This window comes from Phalacrocorax carbo, chromosome 1, assembly GCF_963921805.1.
Source record: "Phalacrocorax carbo chromosome 1, bPhaCar2.1, whole genome shotgun sequence".
Classification (NCBI taxonomy): Eukaryota; Metazoa; Chordata; class Aves; order Suliformes; family Phalacrocoracidae; genus Phalacrocorax; species Phalacrocorax carbo.
In genome coordinates this window covers 112888752-112911959 of record NC_087513.1, presented here as the reverse complement: position 1 = coordinate 112911959, position 23208 = coordinate 112888752, and the positions used below count along the sequence as shown (strand labels likewise).

Genomic DNA, 23208 nt, shown 5'->3' with positions numbered 1-23208 from the left:
CTGCTCTCTCATTCCCCTCCTCAACATGACAGGAGGAGAAAATAAGATTAAAAAGCTTGTGGAACATGATAAAGACAGGGAGATCACGTACCGTCATGGGCAAACATCAATTTAATTTATTGCCAATTAAAATAGAGTTGGACGGTGAGAAACAAAAACAAAAATTAAAACACCTTCCCCTTAACCCCCTGTCTTCCCAGGCTCAACTTCATTCCTTCAAACCCTTCTGCTGTCCTCTCCCACTCATGAATGGTGCAGGGAGATGGGGAATGGTGGTTGTGGTCAGTTCATAACAGCTCCTTTCTGACAGTCCTTCCTCTGCACACTCTTCCCTGGCTCCTGTGTCGGCTCTCCATGTGCTGCAGTCCTTCAGGAAATACCCACCTGCTCCAGCATGGGGTCCTTCAGGGTTGCAATGTGGATATCTGCTCCATCTTGGTCTCTTCACCTTCTCCCCTTCCTCCTCCTCTCACCTCAGTGCTTGCAGGGCTGCCCAGCTGCCTGGGCACAGTAGACACCCCCACCTGCAAGTGGTGCACCCTGGCATCACTGGCAAAATGGCCTCAGGGTGGTGGCACAGGCGGCAGCTTTTCTTGTTTCATGTCGCACTTCCCAGTTTCATTCCGATCTTCTGGGATATTTCCCTGTGCAATACCCCCTCCTTTGTCCTGGCAGCGTCTCCTTGGGCAGTGAAAACATTTCAAAGATCAGTCCAAACAAGTTTTTGGGTTGGTTACCAACCCCCTATCCTGGTGCAGACCCCCTCCCCATCAGCCGTTGCCACCAGCCATCCCCATCTCTCTCTCCCCAGGAGTCAGCTCTTCTACAGCCACGGTTCTCACTCCTATCTTGGGTTTCTCCAGCTTTAGCTGATGATTCCCAGAGTTATATCACAAGCTTTAGTGAAGCAGGTAGCTTTGGCTATCCTAGATTTCTACCTCTCTCTCTGCTTTTCAGGAGGTAAAACAGTGTGTGTGTTTGTACCCTGCAGAGCACCCCTCACCAGAGAGCCATCAGAAAGCACGAGAGGGCAGCGGGCTGGACACTGAGGTCGAATGAGCACAAGCTGCATCCACTCGATGTGTGTAAATGTGCATGGCAGGAGGCTTTCAGGTACAGTGAAACCGTGTATGCCAATGCTCAGGCCAAACAGCTGTAGACTATCCCTGAGCACTTAATGGAGGGGTTCACCTGGTGTGAAGTAGGCTGCTGAGCCTCATGAGTCCTCTGGTGTGGGGATCGGTGTTGGCGAGGAGCTCAAAGCAAAATCTGGGTTTAGTGGGATTTTATCATTTGAGAAATGGCTGACCCCTGTGACAACGGACGGGAAGGACAGAGAGGAGGGTGTGTGATTGTAGAGGCTGCTTACGGGGACTCAGGACTGAGCCTGAGCTACTGCCTGGCTGCTACCCCCGATACTGAGTGATGCATACTACTTACCTATATCTTAAAGCACCCCAGAGAGGTGGCAAAAGCTGTAACAGAGCTGGAAATAAGACTCAGCAGACCAAGCGAGGGCCTGAGGGAGACAGGGAAGCTGGTTTCTGGGCCTGTGTGAGTACTGCTTCTGATCATCTTTCCATGATCACATGACATTAAAACAAGAAGGAAAAAAAATATTTTTGCTATGGCAGAATGTGGTGACATAAAATTCAGGCCTGCTTGTTGTAGCTTTGCAGCCAAAGGGATGGGTTTATGCAGACTGGAAAGAAAATAAAACCCTTCAAATTGCTTCAGAAAATGCCTCCCCGGTAATCCATCCCTCACTTCTAATAAGCTGCTGATGCAGTATCGGGTGTTGTCATCCTCTGGAAAAACAAATATTCTTGCAGCCAAGCGCAACACCATGGGAGAAAGTGAACTTTCCTGAGCTGCACTGGAGAAGGAGGGCCCACGCCCCAGACCCTGCACCCCAGGACTCCCTTCTGGCTACGTTGCACATATGTTTCAGACACATCCCAACCCACTCAGACATGGGGCAAATCCTCCCCTGCGTCCTGCTGGGCTCTTGTCACACTATCAGGTTTCCCTCCTCTCGGTACTACCTGCTCTTTCTGTTTAGACCAAATACACCCAGAAAATCCCAAAGGCAAGCCCCACAGGCACAGCTTTTGGCATGGGCAAAGCCGTGAGCCGCTGAGCAGCTGCAGCCCAGGTGCCGCTGAACAGTGCTGCTGCAAGAACCAGGCTTTTCCTTTCATCCTCTGGACAACGACATTCACTTTTGAGCTACCTCTGCATTTTGCATCAGCAATGTCCTTTCCACCCTGGCTGCTGCAGAGCGGGTTCAGGGACAGGCGAGATGGGCCCAAGATAGCTTCCCCTCTCTGGCAATGACTCACTTGGGTGTGAGATGCCTTTTCCTCCACCGAGAAGTTTGGATGAAGGTTTTTCAGGCAAAATGTTTCCATTTTTGGAAAACAAAACCCAATTCTGGTCCACAGGGATGTCAGCGGGAAACAAAGACAAGCCCAAACCCATGTATTTTCTTCAGAGAATAAAATTTCTGTTAGAGAAAACCTAAATCTGACAGAGAGCTCTGCCCACATTGATGCTGACTTGGAAAAGTTTCTTCTTTCCTTTGTCGTCACGTCCTTTTATCCTCTAACTCAGAAAAATGGGGTATAGGATGTCTCTTGCTCTCTAAAGGACTGAATAAATTCAACCAGACAGATGTATAATGAGGTTTATTTAACGGACCCTTTTGCACTTCAGATGTTTCCACAGACAAGCATGCATGTGGAATCCATCCGTTTCGCAGGGAGCCCTTAATACCTACTCAAATTTAAAATACACACTTAAGAAAAAATTGCACTGTATCTTAATAACTGCAGGGGTCTTTGGAGGTCACGAACACGGGGAGACAAGTGGATGTATTAGCATCAGGCATTAAGTCCCTTTTGTAAGGTCTAACAGCACATGGCGAGCCTTGACTTGTCACAGCGCAGCATTGATTTTCCGACCTTGAGCGGGCCTCTTCTGACCAGAAATCAGCAATTGTAACAAACTGTATGGCAGTTTTATTAATCAAACAAACACCCACTGAAGACTGCTATTTTCACTAACGACTTGCTAATACCTTTGGTCAAATGTCATGCACGGTGCCAGCAGGGGTTTAAATGATAATTCAAAGTTCAAGGCAAGGCTCCTTTGCGCGCTATCAGCGTCACCTGTGTAGCTGCCAAATCTCACATCAGAGAGAGGAAAAGAGAGAAAAGAAATAGCCAGCATAAAACAAATAATCTGTGAATTGCTTTGGTCGAGAGATTCCTGATGGCATCCCTTTATTTACAAAACCACTGATTTTTTTTCCTGGATGCTTGTAATGAAAGCTAGATATGAAAAAGCACTCCTGATATCCTCCATATGCCCACGTGCCTTCCAGTGCAGCTGGGAGGTACGTGTGAACAATTTCTTGTGGCAGGCCCTAGCTTTCACTGCGCTTCCAGTCACAAAAGCAGCCCAAGGGCATCTGCGTCACCCAGATGCAGGGCCCCTCCTTGGGCTGAGGGTTGCTTCATCCATTTGTCTCGGCACCAACGGAAAACCTATTCTGTTTGCAGCCTGCAGAAATATTCCCCAGCCACACACTTCCAGGCTGCTGCCTGAGAGCATTGCAGGGCTCTCTTATTTCAGTCGGAGGAAATGCTTTTAGGAGTAATCTCTCTGGCAACCTGTATTTATCGTCCAGCTTTCGCGTGATTTACACAGTCTTTTCAGCATTATTCAGTCGATGCTCAATTAATCTTGGTTACAAACATTTATATCTAAACCATTTGTATCTTTCTTTTCAATAATATAAACAAATTTCAAAGCAGGTATCTCAGCATAATAAGTATTATTTCATGGACAGCTCGTGCATGTAGGAGAATATTTCATTATGCCTTTAGCTTTTTTATATTCTCCAAGCAAAAGACGAAGGGATCAGGCTATCCCACTGTCCTTTAAGAGGTATCAGGAGGAAAGATTTTGCTGAGCAGCCCCTGCTCATGCATATGGCAGCAGGTTACTAAGACAAAATATTTGGGTTTCCCTTTTTAGCATATGCAGGCAACGGTCTTGCAAGGCTCAGAAAGGCTTTGGGGGCCTTGCTGACTTTCATCTATGCATCAAACTTGTCAGAAATAATAGTCTTGTAGGACAACAGGATAACCTTGACTGAATATGGCCTCGTATTTTAGGGTTGAGTAGGGTAGTGATTTATACCTGCATGTCACCACATGTGAAAAACTACCTGAACACAAAAGGCATCACCAGGATCAGTTAGCTCCCTGTGACTATGATGCCAGTGTTTCACACTACTTTTTGCTGCTGTAGTGGCTGCCTCTACCCAGTTGGAGGCGAAGGGGAATAAGCTTCACCTTGACACAAGCAGCTCAAACCTACAGATGCTGTGAGAATTTGCATATCAGCACCACGCTACCTTCACACGTGGCTTCGGTCTGTTGGTGTTGGTTGACATTGGAGCCTGGAGAAGTCTGCTGACACCAGCCGAACAGAAAGCAGCGGTGTAAGTAATGCACACAGTCATCTGTTTGGGTTTGTTGGCCTTGCTTGTCTCGAGAGATGATTCCTGAAAATCCATGATGTGCTGTCTTGGGGTTCAGCATGATTGCAGGCACTGGTAGGAAGCCTCTGAAAATGGAAAATATCATAGTTTTAACAGAACAGAAGAATAATATGGTGGTAGAAGGAAAGGGGGGACCTTCTACCTCGTTAAACCATAATGGTTACAAAATGTAAGACTCCTGTGTCTCTAAATTACTGCTTACTGAGGCACTTCAGTGAATCAATCTCTGCAAATAGCTATCCCATTTTAACTTCTCTCTAGGCATCCACCAAACCAGCCTCCTGCTCCAACTCTGAATGCAAGAAGTGGCTGCTGCTGGCTACTGAATTATAGGCTCTGGCATCATCACAGTGACATTTCATAACAACAAAAATTAGCCTGGGTTTAAAATGAAAAAAAAAAAAAAAAGGAGAAAGCATCAGAGGGGAGGGTGTTTCTTCCTTCCAATCACTGTACGCGTGACAGCATGGCGCCCTCTAAGACAGCATAAGCAGGCCTTGGTGCCAACACACCAAGATGAGCCGCCTACCACTTCTCATGAAACTAGAGGTGAGAAGGAACCCCTCCAATTGTCTAGCAATATCACCAGGCCAGTTATTGGAGCCCAAGTGTAATTTTAGCAGCTGCTGGCATTCAAGAGATGTGGGCAGTTGTATCTTGCACATGCTAACGCCACATAAGGGTCTTGGCTGATCCTTCATTCCTCTTTACAAATCGCAGTTCCAGTGAACTGATAAAGAAAAGCTTTAGGGATCAGGGCTAAGAGGTGAGAGTACCTCACAGCATCAGCCCTGTGCCAGCTCTCAGCAGTCGGTCCCAAAGACATTGCTGCCAGTGGCAAACCCAAGCTGACCAGGGCCTGGTATGGTACCCTCCACCTGTAGGTATACGTTTCTGTACCCACGCGATCTTCTCTACGGCTCACATGGATACATCATTAGCAGGGTCACAGGACTGATCCAGCTGAAAAGTAACCCTAGCAAAACATACTGTTAAGGTTATTTTAAATAACCGATCTATTCTATGCAAATATTAGGTATACTTAATCATATATTGTCACATATTTCTATGTATATTTTCATACGTGTAAACTTATATTTTTTACTATATCTGCCCAGACATCAAAAGTTGTCATTTTTAACCTGGGTTAGTTTATTGCTGTGGCTTACCTTCCCGTGAAGCATAGCATTTTTAACAAATCATATTTCACAAAGCCTCTGCCATGCACTGTTGCTAGTCCTGGCTGGCCTCCTGTACCTCTTTCCAGCTGGGAGTCCAGGTTGGATCCGGCCGCCTCATGAGCACGCAGCCCAAAGGCTGTAGCCAGGACACATCACTTGTTTAACTCTGCAAGCATAAAATCCAGGTGGTGACAATGACAGCTGCCCAAACGACTACCCATTTGAACCAGCACTCCCCTCTGCCATCTGTGATGGGGAGAAACAAGGCATGGGGATGCTCCCTGTGAAAGCTGGAGGCACCCGTGCCTCTGGTCGCCTCCCTGGCTGCGGGCAGGCTGGCTGCTTGCAAAAGGGCAGAGCAGGGAGTCGGCGGTGGTTCCTCCTCAGCCCCCCTCCCAAAAGGCTGTTGGGGGTTGAAGGGCTGCACCCATGCACTTTGCAAGGGCTTCGCTTTGCTCAGGAAAAGAGGTGAAGCCAGAGGAGCTGCTGGCCAGCCAGGCCAGGGCGTCTCCTCTGCTGTGCGAGCTGCAGCCCCAGAGTAATGCCCCTGCTTCCCATTCCTCCGTGCTAAACCACCAAGTTGTGCGACAGTGTAATGGAAATAATTTTTTAATAAAAAAGGCCCTGCTTTTGAAGCCAGAGTTAAAAAAATCATAAATCTTTAGAAACAGCTCATTAGGAAGCTGGAATTAAGCACAAGTGAGTAGGAATTTCAAAGATGACATTCTAATCTTTTAATTCAAATTATTGATACAGCAATCTTCTATTAAGTTCCCTATAATTTGTATATGCACTTAAGAGAACATATACCCGCCATCCATCTTGTCAGGCACATACACCCAGGATTTTACCAGCAAGAGACTGAGAAAACAACCCAAGGTTAGCAGAGAGAAAGTTGCAGCAACACCCACTGTCACACGGAAATCTGAGTGCCTCTCCAGCAAATACATTGGAGCAGAGTTCTGTAACACAGAGGGCACGCAGACCCTATAGCCTCACAGCTTTTTTTTTTTCCCTCTGCATTACTTCAGTTGAAGTGCTTCAAGCACACCACTGAAAATGTCAGAGAACAAATCAATATCATCGAGAGGAGAGTGTTGATGCACCACAAGATCACATGTGAAGAGAGGGACAGCACTCCTGTCTGCAGTGGTTTTGCTGGCATGAATGCTACTGCCTGACACTTTCCCCCCAGAGAAGAGAGAGAAGTGTTGGGATTTTAATCTTACTTCAGCTAACCATCCTCACTCTATTCAGCTCAAAGCCCAAAAACCATGACAAACCACCTCCAGGGTGTGTCATAGCAAGACAAAGTGCTTGTTTAGAAAGGATGGGAGTAATTTCCATCTACTTGGAAAAAGCCTGGGTTGAAAATAACCATTTTCAGCTGATTCATTGCATCCGCTACCTGCTGCTCCAGAAGACGTGTCTTGCCTGCAGTGAGGAAGGCAAAAGCTCTCTGCCCAAAGCCAGCAGCTGCAGGTGGTGGGGAGGAGGAGGAGGAGGAGGAGGAGAAGGGACGTGCATCCACCCAGAGAGGTGCAACCCAACCAGGCAGCTTCAGAAGCGCTAAGGTGCAGCAGCAGCAAATGGGAAGCTCTCTGCTGGACTTTGTGACAAAATGCTGTGAAGCCGTATTAAAAGAAAATCCAGTAAAAACAAGTGAGTGGTTCATACTTTTCAGCGCAGTTGTGCCAGACTCCCTGCAAATTCAGCCCGGGGGCCCTGAGAGTGGTTGGTCACTGTGGTCCCCACCTCCTCAGCGCTTGGTAGACACCCAGTTAAGTAATTAACCAACACAAACCTTTCTCACAGGAAAACAAACAAAGAGGCTGTCTCCAACAGAGAACTTTGCCATTTGACGTGGTCTTATTTTAGTAACATAAGAGGGAGTTTTGACAACAGTTATGGAAGGTGAAGGATTTTTTTCTCCCTTTTTAACATCCTGCTACTTGCCATTACTTGGTAATCTTCTGTTACACTGTGCTTACCTCACGTGCTAAGCCTACACATTTTTAATTGCTTGCTTGCTTTTGACTTTATAAATCTTTTTCACTTGCTTTCCAGGGTGGTTTTTTTTGTGCCCCTTTGTGCATTCGCACGTTATCATCTTAGATTTTTCTGGGCTTTGTTCTGATGTGAAATAGGACCAAGTTACATGCAAAGCCTTGGAGCATCTCCTGTGTTACCTCTTTTCTGGATTTACATTTCCCCACACCCTTGACAGTATTATTCATGCGTTTCTTGACTGGCACTAGTGTACTTGAGATAGGAGTGCCTGATGACTTTACTGAGATCTGGACAGCAAGAAACTTCCCCTACCGAGCTGCCAAATACCCGTAGCAATCACAGGCCACCCCCTCCTATTTCTTGCAGGAAGAACCAGGGTGCTGGGCGATGTCCTCCACCTGGTCCCAGCCCTGCAGCGGTGGAGGCCAGGCTGCAGCAGAGGCCTCTGCCGCAGGGCACCGTGAGCCAGGGGGCCAGCGAGGGCAGAGCCCCGAGGGCAGCAGGTGGCCACTGTCACTGGTCCCGTCACCTTGGAAGCGCCCCATGGCATTTCTGCTGGCCATCCGGAGCAGAAAAGCCATGCTGTGGGGCTCAGCTGACCACTGGTGCCCACGCCGAGCCTTCACCTCTGCCATATGTGTTAAAATACATCTCCTTCCTACACCCCCAGGATGAGCGGCCTCTCTGTTCAGGAGCGTAATTAGATTTTATAAAGAGCGCTGCTTTTCTCTCTGGTGTGGTTGAATTCATTGCCAGAGTGACATCAGCTGGGAAAAGCTGGTACTGGAGCAGAACTTTAAAGTTTCTTTCCACCCAAAAGCAAGTTCCCCCCACACTGCACAGAAGACCACCTCTGCTCTTCTGAAATCCAGAAATCCCGGGCAAATTCTAACTTTCCATAATCTGAAAGCAGCCAGTGACCACCCTTTTCAAGAGCATTACCCAGATTAATACCAAATGAAGTTGCACTTTAATTATTCATTTTAACTGTGAATTCTTTAGACATGACACGAGCAAGAGAAAACTGGAGCACGAGAGTGCAGCCAGCCTTGTTGAAGGACAGAGTTGAGTGCAGGGAGGATTTCTCTTTCAGTTATAAAGGAAATCTTGGGGGATCTTACCAATACTTATAAATATCTGAAGGGTGGGTATCAAGAGAGTGGGACCAGGCTCTTTTCAGTGGTGGCCAACAACAGGCCAAGGGGCAATGGGCAAAACCGGAACACAGGAAGTTCCACCTCAATATGAAAGAAAACTTCTTTCCTGTGAGGGTGACAGAGCAGGGGCACAGGCTGCCCAGGGAGGGTGGGGAGTCCCTTCCCTGGAGACATTCAAAGCCCACCTGGGTGCAGCCCTGTGCCCCCTGCTCTGGGTGTCCCTGCTCAAGCAGGGGGGTTGGACAAGATGATCTCCAGAGGTCCCTTCCAACCCCTGCCATTCTGTGATTCTGTGAAAGAAGCATCAGCTCTCACGGGTGCTGGAGGTGGCAATCATCATACTGAAGGGCTGGCTGCTTGATATAATTTTTATTTTATTTTTTGTCCTTCTGGTGGTAGTAATTGTATTTTAATGTTATAGTAAGACTACAGGCTTCTCATTAAAAGGCAAGTCAGTTGCAACACAATACTAAGTGATTCAACACATGTTTATAGGAATTTCTGTGTCTGGCTGGCAACACATATTATTACGGAAGAATCTAATGTGTTTCATATGATCCAGGCATAAATCAGGACTATATTTCTTTCTGAAAGATATCAACAACTGCTGTAAAGTAAAGTACCATGGACAATTCTGGCATGCACTGATGAGCAGGAAATATAGCAAGACTTTTTCTTTGGCAAGAAGGCATACATACTTTATTTCTGAATATGTGATAGGTGAGGTTGGAGAAATCCTTCTCAAAGAGGAAGATAGGTAAAGAAATCCTCAGAGACTCAGATCAGTGTTGAAAAAAGCTTTTTTTTTCTTGGGGCAGGAGACTAATGTTTATGGATTTTTTTTTTCTCAGCCAAAAATCTCTATAGGTGCAGCTGAACTCATCTTTTGGGAAAAGAGGCTGTATGAGCTCTTACTCAGTAATACCTATGCTGTTTGCTACTCTCAAATCTGTTATTGATTTGCTGAACCACCACAACGTAGACAGCAGGGCTTCTGATTAGGATTTTGTTTAGTGACCAGATTTTTGTAGTTCCAGGCATTTTTCACTGTCTGAGATAAGCCTTGCAAAGGGAAATCGCCCCTTTTTCAGATAGAAAACTGGTTGCCCTGAAGGTCACAGGAAAAACAACTTTCTAGACACAAGCTAATTTAAGAGATGATGGAAATAGCCCATGAGAACCAGACCGCACACAGCATGTCTTTTGGGAGAGGGGGAAAAGCCGAGCTTCCCAGGAGAACATCGCTCCTGGACTTGTTTTGGCACCAATGCCCTTTGGTAAAAGGGCAGGTGCTGAGCTAGCACGCTCCTTGGGACCAGTGTCAGGAAAAAGGAGTGGGTTTTGCCGTTAGTTCTTCCATTACATTGAAGAGTTTCCATGGTGATATCAGGAAAGGGAAGGAGTAAAATGTTTACTGAAGTAAATAGCTCCAGTAATTCCCAAATTATTTATGAACGTCAGATTGAGGCAGTATGAAGTTTGTGAGTTTCTCTGCAGCAAACAGCATCTGGCCAAACTTTAATTTCGCTGCTGGTTGAAAGAAAATTGTGATCAGTAGCTCAAGGAATGGAAAACCTCAGGAAAAGTGTAGAGCATTACAGCACGCTTCTCTCGAGCAAGAGGTTCTCTACAATCACAAGGCCAAATACAGTTTAAAAAAATGAAACACGGGATTCCCTGTATGTAGAGGCTTCAGGATTGAAGTCTTTAAATGGGTCATTTAAAATGCTTCATTGAATAACGCTGGTTGATAAGTCTATGCCACAGGAGGTGTACCCCTGGAGAGACTGTGGCTCAGAGGTAAGACTCCACTTGGAACAGGTACTCTCCTAAAGGACTGCAGTTTGTGGGTAAGTCCAAGCTGGAGCAGGGGCAAGGGGAGGCGTTCATTGCAATGTTAAACCCAATGGTCTGGTCCAAAGGGGTCGAGACTGTAATGGTTCTACCTTTAAATTGTTGTAACCCATGATTTGAGTTGCGTGTTATAGGAATGACTACAGCAGGAACCACCCGAACCAATGGAGGACAAGCCTTACAAGAAGCAGTGCAAGTGCAGCGGGTGACCTGACCTGAGCTGGCTTTGGTGCCCGATAACCCCACACAACACACCACCTCTCCTGTCCTGCGTGACCACCATAACAGATGGAGCCCAAAGTGATGGACTGAATGAATTTGGTGGTCATTTTGTGGACGATTTACAGACATGGGGTGGTCCATAGACTAAGGGAATGATAAATGACATCTGTGTATTATATCAAAGGATGTGAAGGAGGGGGATGGTTAATGAGACTGTATTGGATATTGTGGGACTTAAGCATGGTGTAAATGGTACCGAATAAGGGGTGAAGAATGTGTTGGTTTTGGCTGGGGTAGAGTTTAATGTTCTTCACAGTAGCTAGTATGGGGCTATGGTTTGGATTTGTGCTGGAAACAGTGTTGATAATACAGGAATGTTTTCGTTGTTGTTGTGCAGGGCTTACACAGAGTCCAGGCCTTTTCTGCTCCTCACCCCACCCCACCAGCGAGCGGGCTGGGGGTGCACAAGAAGCTGGGAGGGGGCACAGCCGGGACAGCTGACCCCAACTGACCAATGGGATATCCCATACAATATGACGTCATGCTCAGTATATAAAGCTGGGGGAAGAAGAAGGAAGCAGGCGGCGTTCAGAGTGATGGTATTTGTCCTCCCAAGTAATTGTTACATGTGATGGAGCCCTGCTTTCCTGATGATGGCTGAACACCTCCTTGCCAATGGAAAGTAATGAATGAATTCCTTGGTTTGCTTTGCTTGCATGTGTGGCTTCTGCTTTACCTATTAAACTGTCTTTATCTCAGCCCATGATTTTTCTCACTTCTATTCTTCCGATTCTCTCCCCCATCCCACCACAGCGGGAGGGAGTGAGCGGCTGTGTGGGGCTTAGTTGTTGGCTGGGGTTAAGCTACAACATGCTGTAATATAACAGGCTGTTGGAAGCTGTCTACTCACCAGGATCACTGCTCACCGGACATATCTGTTAGCTGATACTGAAAATAATTCTGCATAGGGCACCTGAAGTTCAATCAGAGCAGGTTTTTCAAAACCCTTCACTGAAACTCAGATAATGAGAAATGTTTCTGCGTTTTGAAAATGAAAGAGGAAAACCTGCATCTGTTTATGCTTTCTGGCCCAAGGGGATAATCAATGCTGGTTGCTTCGGTCAGCAGCTAGCAAGGATATAATAAAGAACTAACTTAACACCATCTGGTTTAGTTACAGAGGCTCTCTGAGAGATGGAGCCAAGAGGAGACAGACCCTTGGCGTACAGTTCCAGGCTGCTCCCAGCCAGCAAGCAGCAGCTACAGCTCTCACTGCATTTTTCTCGGAGCTGCTTCGGCTGAGTCAGGAGTTTCTTTGCTTCCCTGCATTTTTGTTTTTTTCAGGGATGGCTCTGTTTCCCTCCCCTCTGGCTTGCCTGCACCTTCAGCCAACATCAATGCTCTACCTGCATTCATATTCAGTCTAATAAATAACACGCCCAGCCTCACAGATGACATTTCTGAGAAGCTTTGCACCTCTAAGGAAGGAGTTTCTTTTTTTCTTCCCTCAATTTTTTCTCTTCAACAAGGTCTATCTTAAAAATAAGTGCTCATCACTTTCAGCTTTGACAATTGCACAGTGAAGTCCAAAGGGTGCAATACTCTCTGACCAAGCAAAGCTAGAGGGACACCCCCCCATATATGTATATTATAGCTATTGCTAAGTATATAAATATAAATATTTATAAACTTGCACAGCACTTTTCTGTCAGGACATGTTCAGCCCCTCAACACAAGCCAGTTTTACTCCAGTCCTGTGCAAAGCCCCCGTGATTATGCCAGCAGAGTATCCAGGCAAAGCCCGTCTGTCCTCTTTGCACCTGCCAGCCTGGTCTAGCTCACCTTCTGGTCCAGGGAAAAACTCATCTCTTATTGCCACCTGTCTGGTTTTATAAGCTTTTTACAACTGGTTTCAGAAATTAATATTGCTATTTTCAGCTTAGTGTCATAAATCAGCTATCAGTGCGGTACTGCGCTCTAGCTGGTTACTGGCCATCCTCAAGGAACTATCCTCCCTTTGACAAATTATTTCAGAAGCAACAATGAAACTAATGAAAAACTGTTGAATTCTGATTTCTACAATAATTGAGTCCTTTCCATTGCAACACACCCATGCCCATGAATCGCAACTCTGTCCCGATTTTTTCCTGCTCCTTCAGTTGAGCAAAAGTTCAGCAAGTGGCCAGTCTACAAAAGCATACTGTTGGTTGCAAAAAGGCTGAATTATGCTTTATTTTCCTACCCAGGCACACCGATTTGGACAGAGTCACACTTACTCAGCTCTTCAGTTCCACAGAACTCCTGAACATTTGTTTGTAACCCCTTAGACGTAGCCGGCCCATAGCTTGAAAAGTTGGAAGAGCAGGAAAGACAGACAGACCTCTTCTCTGTAAAAAAAAAAACCCTACCCTAGAAGTATTCCTCTGCTAATTTTTTTTTTTCCCCTTTTCATTCCTATGGAGCTCATTTTAGGCCTGGTGAATTATTCCTGAGGACAAGTTCAAGCTCCCGTTACAGCTTCTAGTTCCTTGTTGGGTACAGTTCAGGTCATCTTATTAATTTATGGTTGTTGGCCAAACTGCTTCCCCATCAGTTCTGCCTCCCTCAGCTGTTTTTAGTGGATAAGAGCCAGGAGAGACTCAAGTTACACAGCGGGTTTCGCATCCTCACCGACCGTCTCTAAACTCCCTTCGCTGATCTCTGTTGGGAAATCAAAGTCCCGAGGCGGGCATCATGGATTGCTGCATGGGGCAGTTTCCGTGAAGCCTAACATGTTGGCACGCCTTAGGAGGCATGCTCTGCTTTGGGAATAATGCTGCCTTGAGTTTCTGGACTAAAACATTGCTTTTATGGGGGAAAAAAATTAATATATTTTCTGTCTTTTGTTCTGTTTAAAGAACGGCACCCTGCAGCTGTCTTTCCCCCTAGTTAATCTCATTAAATTTCATCTCTTGCATCCTCACTCTTCCACACTCATTTTTTCCATGCACGCTGTTTGCAGCTTTCCCTCTTACAAGATTTTTTTAAAAAACATATTGGTTTCTCATTGTCTTCTGCAGCTGAAGCTTTTTGCAAACCCAGTTCCTGTGAAGCAGTTCCTGCAGAGTCCTTGAAAATGAGAATATTGAAAAACCTAAGCTTACTGGGATGAAGAGGGAAACAGCTGACTAACATTTTTTCACCCCAAAATACCTTTCCCTAAGTGGGAGGAATTTCAAATAAACAACAAATCTGATTTCTCAAAAACAGTTTGTTTAGTGCCATCCATGCTCATTTCAATCATAATTGATAATTGCTATAATTTGCTTTTTGTCTACTGAGATGGGGGCATTCTGTTTTGATCAGCGAACTCTCACGCGCAGCCCACATAGGACAAGAAACATGGCTCCTAAATGCCGATTTCTTCCATTTAGGCTACAAGGCAGGTTGCAAAGGTAAGAAAAAAAATGCATCTTAAGATAGAAGAGCTATTACGGACAATAGTTTCTTTTAATACTAAAGACTCCTATCTCATTTAGATCATCGGTAGCAAATACCTTAAGCAATTCAACAGACAAAACCAACTGTTTCCACAAGTTTTCACACTCATCAAAGCCGTGCTAAACTAGACAAGCATTTTTCCTTTTCCTGAACAATCATTTATTTCAGAGCCAGCAACCTGAAAATGACTATGAAGAAGCTGACATGTCACCACTCTGCTGTCCAGCAGTTGCTTTGTAACTCAAGAACTGTCGGGCAATTGAAACCTGATGCACTGCAGGTAGTTTCAGCTGTTTTTGGTAACATGAGACAACTGTTTCAGGTGCTCCCAATACAGAGTTATCTCCTCTTTTAAACTGCCTTTGTTTTTATTGAGTAAGTGCATAAGTACGCTGCTTACAGTTATGGCCACTAACGGATCACCTTTGGGTTCCTTCCTTCCCATCGTAGCCAGCTGGGGTGACACCACCTACAAGAACCACCTACTTGCACGTTGTGTGTCACCAACCACAAACACAACCACCGATTCCTCCAATTCTGCAGGTAAACGAGAGCTGTTCCATGGGTTACGGACACATCTCCCCATACCACTGCCATTAGCACCATTTAATTTCAGTTTCCAGAAGACCAGTTCCATGGGTAGAGAACAACTTTATTTACAGGCAGGCACTCAATATGCGTTTCTCCCTCCTCAGCATTTTTTAACCTTAGTTTCAAACTATCAATGGCTAAGATGTCAATACTCTAAAATTACAAGACGATAACATTTCAGTTTGGTGCCCGATTAGACGCTGTGGGCTCTAATCCTGAAATAATGATGCAAAATGTAATTGAGTCACGTCTAATGTGTTGGGTCCCATGATACAACTCTCAAAACCAGTCAATCGCTCCTCTCCTTTAAGTATCTTCTGTTTAGCATCATCCATATTAAGAATTACTTTTCCAGAAGAATAAAAATTACACAGTATCAAACCAAATATACTGTAGAAGTCATGATGGAGCTGTATCAAAACCACAACCCTTAAGAACATGTATGATCTTGAAAAACAAACCAGCAGTCTAGTCAGTAAAAATATTCCCTGTAGACCTGTGAGAACGACTCCTCTATCACGACGCTTAACAAAAAAAAAAAGATTTCCCATAAACCTATCTCTATCATCCGTCTTTCACTACCAAGCAATGGAGCCCCATGTCAGCTTCCTTCACTTAAGACCAATAACTGCGAGCTGTTAGTTTGTAATTCCCTATATTGTTCCAGTGAAAATTTCAGTCTGAGATTGGGAATCCCAAAACACTCACTGGCATAAAGATACTAATAACTATAAACACAAACAAAAGGTCCTCAGTTAAGACGACACTGAACATTTAAGTGTACTTTAGAAGAAGGCCAGCAAATTAATGAAATGGACTGAAAATAGTCTTTCAGAACATGAGACACTCTTGCTGCTGAGCCAACAAACGTTTTGACATCGAGTGACCTGCTAGGTTTAAAGATGACAACATATTTCAGTCTTGAATTTGGCAGTCCAGACAGAGGAGCTCAGAGGTATGATGTGAGTATTTCTTGAGACACAATTTAAAAATCAGGTTATACCAGTATAATCAGAATTTTATCTTTTTAACAAGGACGGTACCAATACTTCATGAGGCCTGCTAACTCCAGTAAGCGGGGCTATTTGCAAGAATGAAACAAAGTCCAGAGATGACAGATCAAGATGAACCTGTCCAATTTAAACACTCCTAAAGGTATAAAACTATTTTACAGGTCTCCGTTTTGTCCTACTCTTAAGTTTCCCTCAGTATTTTTATCACAGCGCTGTTCTGAGACTTACTACTAAGACGTTAAAGAAAAGCTGTTACGGTAATGAAGGACACAGAGTGCCAGTTTAAAAGTAGAAACACGTGGCCAAGTATTGAGTCAACAAAAAAGCATCTTCAGAAAATACGATCGCCTGCCTTCTTCCTGTAACGAGCTTGTGATCTTAAGAGGAGTGAGAATAAAGTGCATGTATTCATCTTTAAACTGGCTGCACCTGAATGGCATTACAAAGGGCTTCCTGAAAAATTAAGACGTCAACAGGCATTAGGCTGTATAACATTTTTATTTTACTATATTGACATTTTATGCACAAATATTTTATCAGAGTAAAAATAGAAAATAATTGTTTCATGTAAAATTACCAAAAAAATGCAAAACACAAAGGAAATACATAATTATTAGCAGAGTATAAGTGTCTTTAAAGAGTAAAAAGTATGCAAAACGCCTTCCGTTTTACAAAAAATTGGGAATATTCCTTGTACGTTTTCCTTCTGGCAGCAACAGAAAAATCTTTGACAATATATTCTAGATCTTTTATTTTATTGAAGACGTCAAGTTAGTCACAGATTTCTCCCTCAACTTGCGAGAGCATGACGGTCATTTTACAAGGTTTGAAAGAGCCCTTCTTACTAATTAGAACATGGTGGAAAAGTGGATGATCCCACAACAGAGAACCCAAAGGACTATCATACCTAGTGAAAAGCTGCGAAATAATAACTCGGAGTTATTTACAAAGGAAGTGGGATACCGGGAGTTTCCCCTAGAGGGCTTATCATGTAACAGGAACTTTCAGGGGGATGAAGTATTGGCACTCCATTTCAGTTTTGCTCTTAGCTTATCCCCCCGCACTCCCGTTTGATCTAGAAAGCTGATAGTTTAAGCTTCTCTTCTTTTTAGAAGTATTTTAACTAGAAAGGCCTCTCACGAGCTCTGATAAGTAAAACTAGTAACTTGTATTGGACTTCTCTTTAGTAACGGAGCGGTGTTCTATACACAGATGCTGCCACCGAACGATCAGCTTCATCTCGTTCTCAGCAAGCAAAACACTTGCCAACTGGTGGAATCAGACTACTGTAACAGTAATAAATGATTTATGGTTGACCTCTCTTGACAGATGCACTTACGTATTTTGCTCAGGGCTTAAGATTTTTTTTTAAAAAAACAAAATAAAACCAGCATGCTCAGTAGATGGAGTGCTTTAAGAGTCAAGAATGAAAACAGTATTAAGTTACTGGAAGAATCTGGGTTAAAAAAAAATCGTAACTGTGGTGATGATGAAAAAAGTAGGCTAGAACTACCTGCAAGATTTCTGGGTAAGCAAAACCCATCTGCAGGCGACCATCCACCTATAACAAAAAGCTTTGTCCTCAATGCATCTTTAAAATAAACATGAGTCTTCTGTGTTCTTTGCCCTCTGCCTGCAAGTAAGACGACTCCTTCTCAGATCAAGGGCAACAGCCCAGTGCTCTCGCTCCTCAGTATAAACACATTGTATGTTTAGAACCTCACTGTACAAGTGCTTTTGATTTAAGGTTTAAGAGTAGCTCGATCCCTCACAGAATTAAAGGTCTTCCCTTATACGCTTGCATGTTAGCTGTTAAATGGGGGGTTCACCTACAAGAAGTTGGAAAATATGCATGGCGACGTAGTATTTATAGAGTCTAATAACACAAAGGGGCAAAAGCAAACCCAAAATCACGCCACTTTCAGCCGTGAAAAGAAATAGTCTAATAGGCATCAGTACAGAAGCTCAAAGCTTGCAGCCTATTTTATACTGCACATATATGTTTGCATGAACTACTCTCCGTAGCTCAGAATTCAGGATACATTCCAACCATTTCTATTCATCACCCAGACTTCAAATTGCACCCGGCTCTGGAGCATGCGTTTGGCTTATGAAGCTTCAAAAACATCACTTGAAGCTCAGAAAGAAATTAATTTTAAATAAAAAAAATACATCTTTGTACCTTAATATATGTCAGACTGTACAATAATTTGGAACTCAAACTTCAGTTCTCTGTAAAACTATTTTCAACTTGCATTTTGTTTCTAAACAGGGGCTACTGACTGTGAGTAACTTAAGTCTTCAGTTACTAAGGTTGGCTACCGTGCAGGTCTAAGGACGTTGCAGAACAGAGCATGAAAACCCCCACCAAAACAAACTACACTTTGGGTGAGGGCTGGTTTTTTTCAAGTTTCCGAATCACCTGATGGGGGGTGCTAGTGGGGGAAGAAGTTTGTCTTTGCTTTTTGCTGAATGGCTAGCGTGAACGATGTCTTTCAAAACAGGTGAGTACTCGCCCTCATATATGTATATTATCTACATATTACAATGAAATACTCATAATTGGCTTTTCACCTAAGCCAGATCTAAACCTGGACCTTCTTCAGCACTGATCTTCAGTTCAGTCTAGTCGCAGTTTCCTTTCCTTATAAACACAGAAGCTATTTTAAGAACCTGATGCTTTGAAACATTTAATATGTCTTTCGGCTCTGCTTGATTAAATGAGAATAACAAACATGTTTAACTTTGAAAGCACTCAATGCCATTTGGTAGTTCAGCAGAGAACAAAAGACTGGAGAGGACTGAGTTCAGAGAACTGATCAGCCTGCTTGCTGTAGCTGCTTCAATTTTGTAAAAAGTGCTGCAAAAATTCCTTTGTGCAGCTGTGGGCACAGAGCGCCGACCAGCTCAACCTTACTCACCAATTTCAGATTGCATACCACAGAGGCCCTGACTCAAAGCTGCAGAAGTTGTGGTGATCCCTTAACTTATATTAAAATATATGCTGTTAAAAGATCCAAATTTATGTGAGTCCCAGTTCTTTATAGAAAGTCATGCTCTATATTGTACTGTCAATAAACAAAAGGAGTTTCCAATTCTGATAAAGGTAAGAGCAGCAACTGCTCTGGTTATATAGGAAAGGCCTCGGGCTCCCACTTTCAGGTCCCAGCGCTTAATTATCTTTCTCTGTTTGCAGGGATGCGGTAGCTAGTGCCACTGCTGTAACTGGCTGTGCAATGCCATGCAGCTGCATCTTGGCTAGTTTCTTCTGCTCACATTCTGTGACCAACCGATTCAACTCTGCTGCGCTGTACCCAATGAGAGTTTTCAAGTCACAGACAAATTTGTACACAAACCTCTTGCCTTGCACTTTGCAGATCATGTCTCCATCATAGTAATACCTGTAGAGAGGGGGAAAAAAAAAAGAAAAAAAATAAGTTTTCCGCATCTGTAACTTCTATACTTAAGGTCTCTTGGAGGCCAAAATATAAATCCTTTTCTCACCAAGATTCTAATATCATTTCATATGCCAAGATGCTGTCTAGGTGTTTTCTTATGAGAAAAGGGAAGAGGATTGGAAATTGTCCCTGCACCTTGATATGTGAAGGAGAAAGAAAACATACTAATTATTTTACAGGAAGTCAGAATTACCAGTTCAGAAATTAAGGTCTTGGAGCAGTTTAAAAACAGCTTGGGGTGGGGGCAGAATAAATTTTATATAGTGCTTCGCCTTAATAGGAAGATGTTGTCTCCCCCCCTCATTATTGTCCTTTGCTTTCTTTACTCTTGTCTCTGCTTTTCTACAGGAAAAAAAACTATGGTGGAAATAGTCTGAAAATTGGCATTATAGCTTCCATAATACTAAAGCAGCTGTTTCCTCCCTATTGTTTTCAAAGATGGAAGTAAAACTTCAAAAGTATGTTTGGGTTTGTTTTCTTTTTTTTAATGGTTCATACGCTGGCAAAACTACATCCTTTGCCTTTATTTACAACTAAAAGTGACTTCTCTAACTATGAATGCTTTTTACACTGTGTGACAAAAGAATTATCAGACTGGGCAGAAATGCAGTAAAGATAAAGTCTTTACAACCCACTGTACTCCAGAGACATCATAAAACTTTAGGTGATACCAGTAAAACAGGAGTTAGAATTTTACAGTTTTGTTGTTGATCTTGTCTCACTGCTAGCATTAATAGAAGGCGTGGCATGTTTCTCATTCGTAAAACCTAAGTGGCTGGGACATAACTTGCGCTTGATGAGCTTAATAAGCTTGTGATAAATTAAAAAAAAGCAAAACCAAACAACCAAATAAACAAACAGAAAATAAAACCATTTGATTTCCTCAAAACCATCACCCAAATGTAGTACAAATGAGCCCAGATTTAATGACTGTCTAAACTAAGACTCCAACTACATTTCTTCAGACACCTCAAATTCTGGAAAAAAAAAAAGCCTTTTAATTTCTTACTTTTGAGGATCTAAGCAACAGGACCAAAGCAAAGACAGGATGAGAGATAGACTATGTAGAAAAAAATGTTGGCAAGCCTGTTTGCTACTGATATCATGCAAGAAGCCACAGAGAGGTCTGTTACGGAGTAGAAGAACTCTCAGAATAGCTTGCTGTTGGTCTGTGCGTAAATAAAGTTTAGTTTGTTTGCCAAAGCTCTCCTTCACCTTTCTCCTGAACGACATACAGCTATATAAAAGCCGCCTCTTCAGTCCTCTTCTCCTCATTCCACCCCCCATGGTAACACCTGTGCCTCCCTCAACTCCCCTCCATTTTCTTCTCCACATCCTTGTGCTTGCTCTTAAACACTACTCCACTGCCACCCAGCACATCTCTGTGCCAGCCCTATCCTCCAAAGCACCTTCTTGCACCAGCTGAAGGATCTGTTGCTTTATAGTGCCATCACATTCAGCCTCCTAGTGAGGCAGTGAGGTTTAGTCCTAACAGGTGAGATGAACCCTGTAACCTAGGAGGTGGGATGGTAATTTATGTTCAACTTTGAAGCACAGTCTTGCAGCACTGCGCAGAATTGGGAAAGGATGAGCGATATTCTGGTGTATCCCTTGTGCATGAAGTACAGTATAGCTTAGAGAAAAACAGTATAGTTCAGAGTGCGGGACCACTGGGCAGGCATCCGTGTTGAATGTGACAGGGTACTGGACATAGAGAAACTCTGGAACTGGGAGCTGTGCTCACCTGGATCAATATGAAGCATCCGCAGACAGCAAGAGTTTGTAAAATGTGCCGTGTCATATATCAAGTGTCAGCGGCCAAAACTTTAAAAGTTATTTAACTCTGTATAGGCATTTACATTTTTTGTACAATCCTGTAGAGTAATGCCTGTCTCAAAATAATGCTGTAGAAAACTCAATAGATTTCTTCAAATCATTAGGCTGCATTACTGATATGATCAGAAAGGAAAAGGACCACAAGAAATTATTCTGCATTTATGCAAGGGCCCAAATCCATGCAAGATTCTAGCACAAGATGTGGTAAACTCTCAAGTTAGAATTGCGGCAATGTGGCGAGAGGATTTTTTCAGTATTATGTTGAATGCGTTTCTGATTACAGCATTGGTTTATTCAAAAATGTAGAAAGGTAAAAATAAGTAAATACCGATGCAACTTTATAACACCTTAGTTACTGGAATGTTCCGAGTCACATGAAAACTTTGTTTCAGAATAATACAGGAGATGAATTCTTTTTCTTCAAGTCTCACTTCCCTACTGGATAACTAAGCAGATGTTGTAAAGCTGCTCTTCTGTTTTTCACCCTGCCCTAGTTTCCGTACTGCCTTGCCTTCCTACAGCTGGGTAGAAGAGCTACCACAGTTCTCAATAATTTCAATGTCGTTTTCTGTATTAACCAACAATTGATACACTAATTTCAGTGGAGTAGCAAACAAAACATATTACCATTTAGTAAAACTTTAGCTTGGCAACAGTGTTTATCATGGGAGTAGCAAGAGGCATTAAATATCCCTTCAGACATTCAAGTGTTAGAAAACATGTCAATATTGATGCAGCTGCCAAAATGGCAACGTTTTAAGGAATGTGATTTCTGTAATTCTGTGACTAAAATATAAATGCAAAACTCCTCTAATAGTGATTTATGCAAATTACTGTGCAGACATCTGTTTAATATCCCACTGATAAGAACATTATTCTAAAGTTCTTCAGCTGCCTTTGACATCTTCTGCAGAGTTTGTTGGCAAAACCCAAAAACCATCAGCATCATTTACATCATTTTTATGTTCCAGAAAGTTTTCACATACACCTTCAGTACACAAACTCATAGGTTCACAAAAACAGGTTGGAAATACGGGAATGGTATCGCAACAGTACAGGCTGGGGAGCAGCTCTACTGGAAAGGCCTCGCTTTGGCCGGGAGGTTGGACCAGAGACCTCCTGAGGCCCTTCCCACCCAAGGGATTCCGTGATCCTACCATAAAAGTAACATTGTAATTTAATATATAAATAATGAAAGAACAGCCATACAAGACCAGACTAAAGATCTATCTAGAAGAGGATATTGATGCCCACAAGAGGACACCTAAGAAAAATCATTAGAGTAAGCATATATCAATGCTCTTCCTTGCTTTCAATGATCTGAGGCTTAGGAACTTCTGGAAGTTGCATCTTTCCATACCTAGCATGCTTCAAAATATTTCTTTTTCATTAATCGCTCCACTTTCCTCTCAAACCCCTAAAATAATTCTGGCACCCACAATGCTGTGCCTAAAGAAGTTACAAGACAAACAAAAGGGTATAGTTAAGCTGTGTATCCGATGCCTGCCAGTTTCTTCCGATGCCTCCTGTTCATGTAAATGAGATATGGAGCAGTGATTCTTTACTGACTCTATGTGATTCATGGTCTTCTAGACTTCCATCTCCCCCAGTTAAAGTACTCTTTCAGCATATTGCATACTGATGTTATTTAAATCCTCCCTAAAAGACTAAAGAAAGCCAGAATACAGTAACTTTACCATCATTTTTCACAGAGGTATTTTTAAATAGAAGTTGATTTTTTTTAAACAATGCTAGATGAGTTTACTTCCTTTAAAAAAAACCAAAACCAAACCCAATGCAGCCAAAAGTGGAAATGGTGAAAAGTAAATCTTACGT

General features: G+C 43.3%; 1 protein-coding gene and 1 long non-coding RNA gene across 2 annotated transcripts in view; both read right to left on the bottom strand.

Annotated features, from left to right (window-relative positions):
* Positions 1–2671: 2671 nt before the first annotated feature.
* Positions 2672–7422, bottom strand: LOC135316544 (uncharacterized). The gene is made up of 3 exons (XR_010375808.1): positions 7160–7422; positions 5740–5917; positions 2672–4635 (listed from the first exon to the last, which is right to left on the bottom strand). It is a non-coding gene; the product is annotated as an uncharacterized LOC135316544 (long non-coding RNA).
* A 9135-nt stretch (positions 7423–16557) lies between these two features.
* Positions 16558–23208, bottom strand: part of GABPA (GA binding protein transcription factor subunit alpha) — a 29069-nt gene continuing 22418 nt past the window's right edge. Inside the window, exon 10 of the mRNA XM_064470164.1 lies at positions 16558–19479. Coding sequence (XP_064326234.1) covers positions 19251–19479 — 229 coding nt within the window. The 3' untranslated portion in view covers positions 16558–19250. The remainder of the gene's footprint in view (positions 19480–23208) is intronic.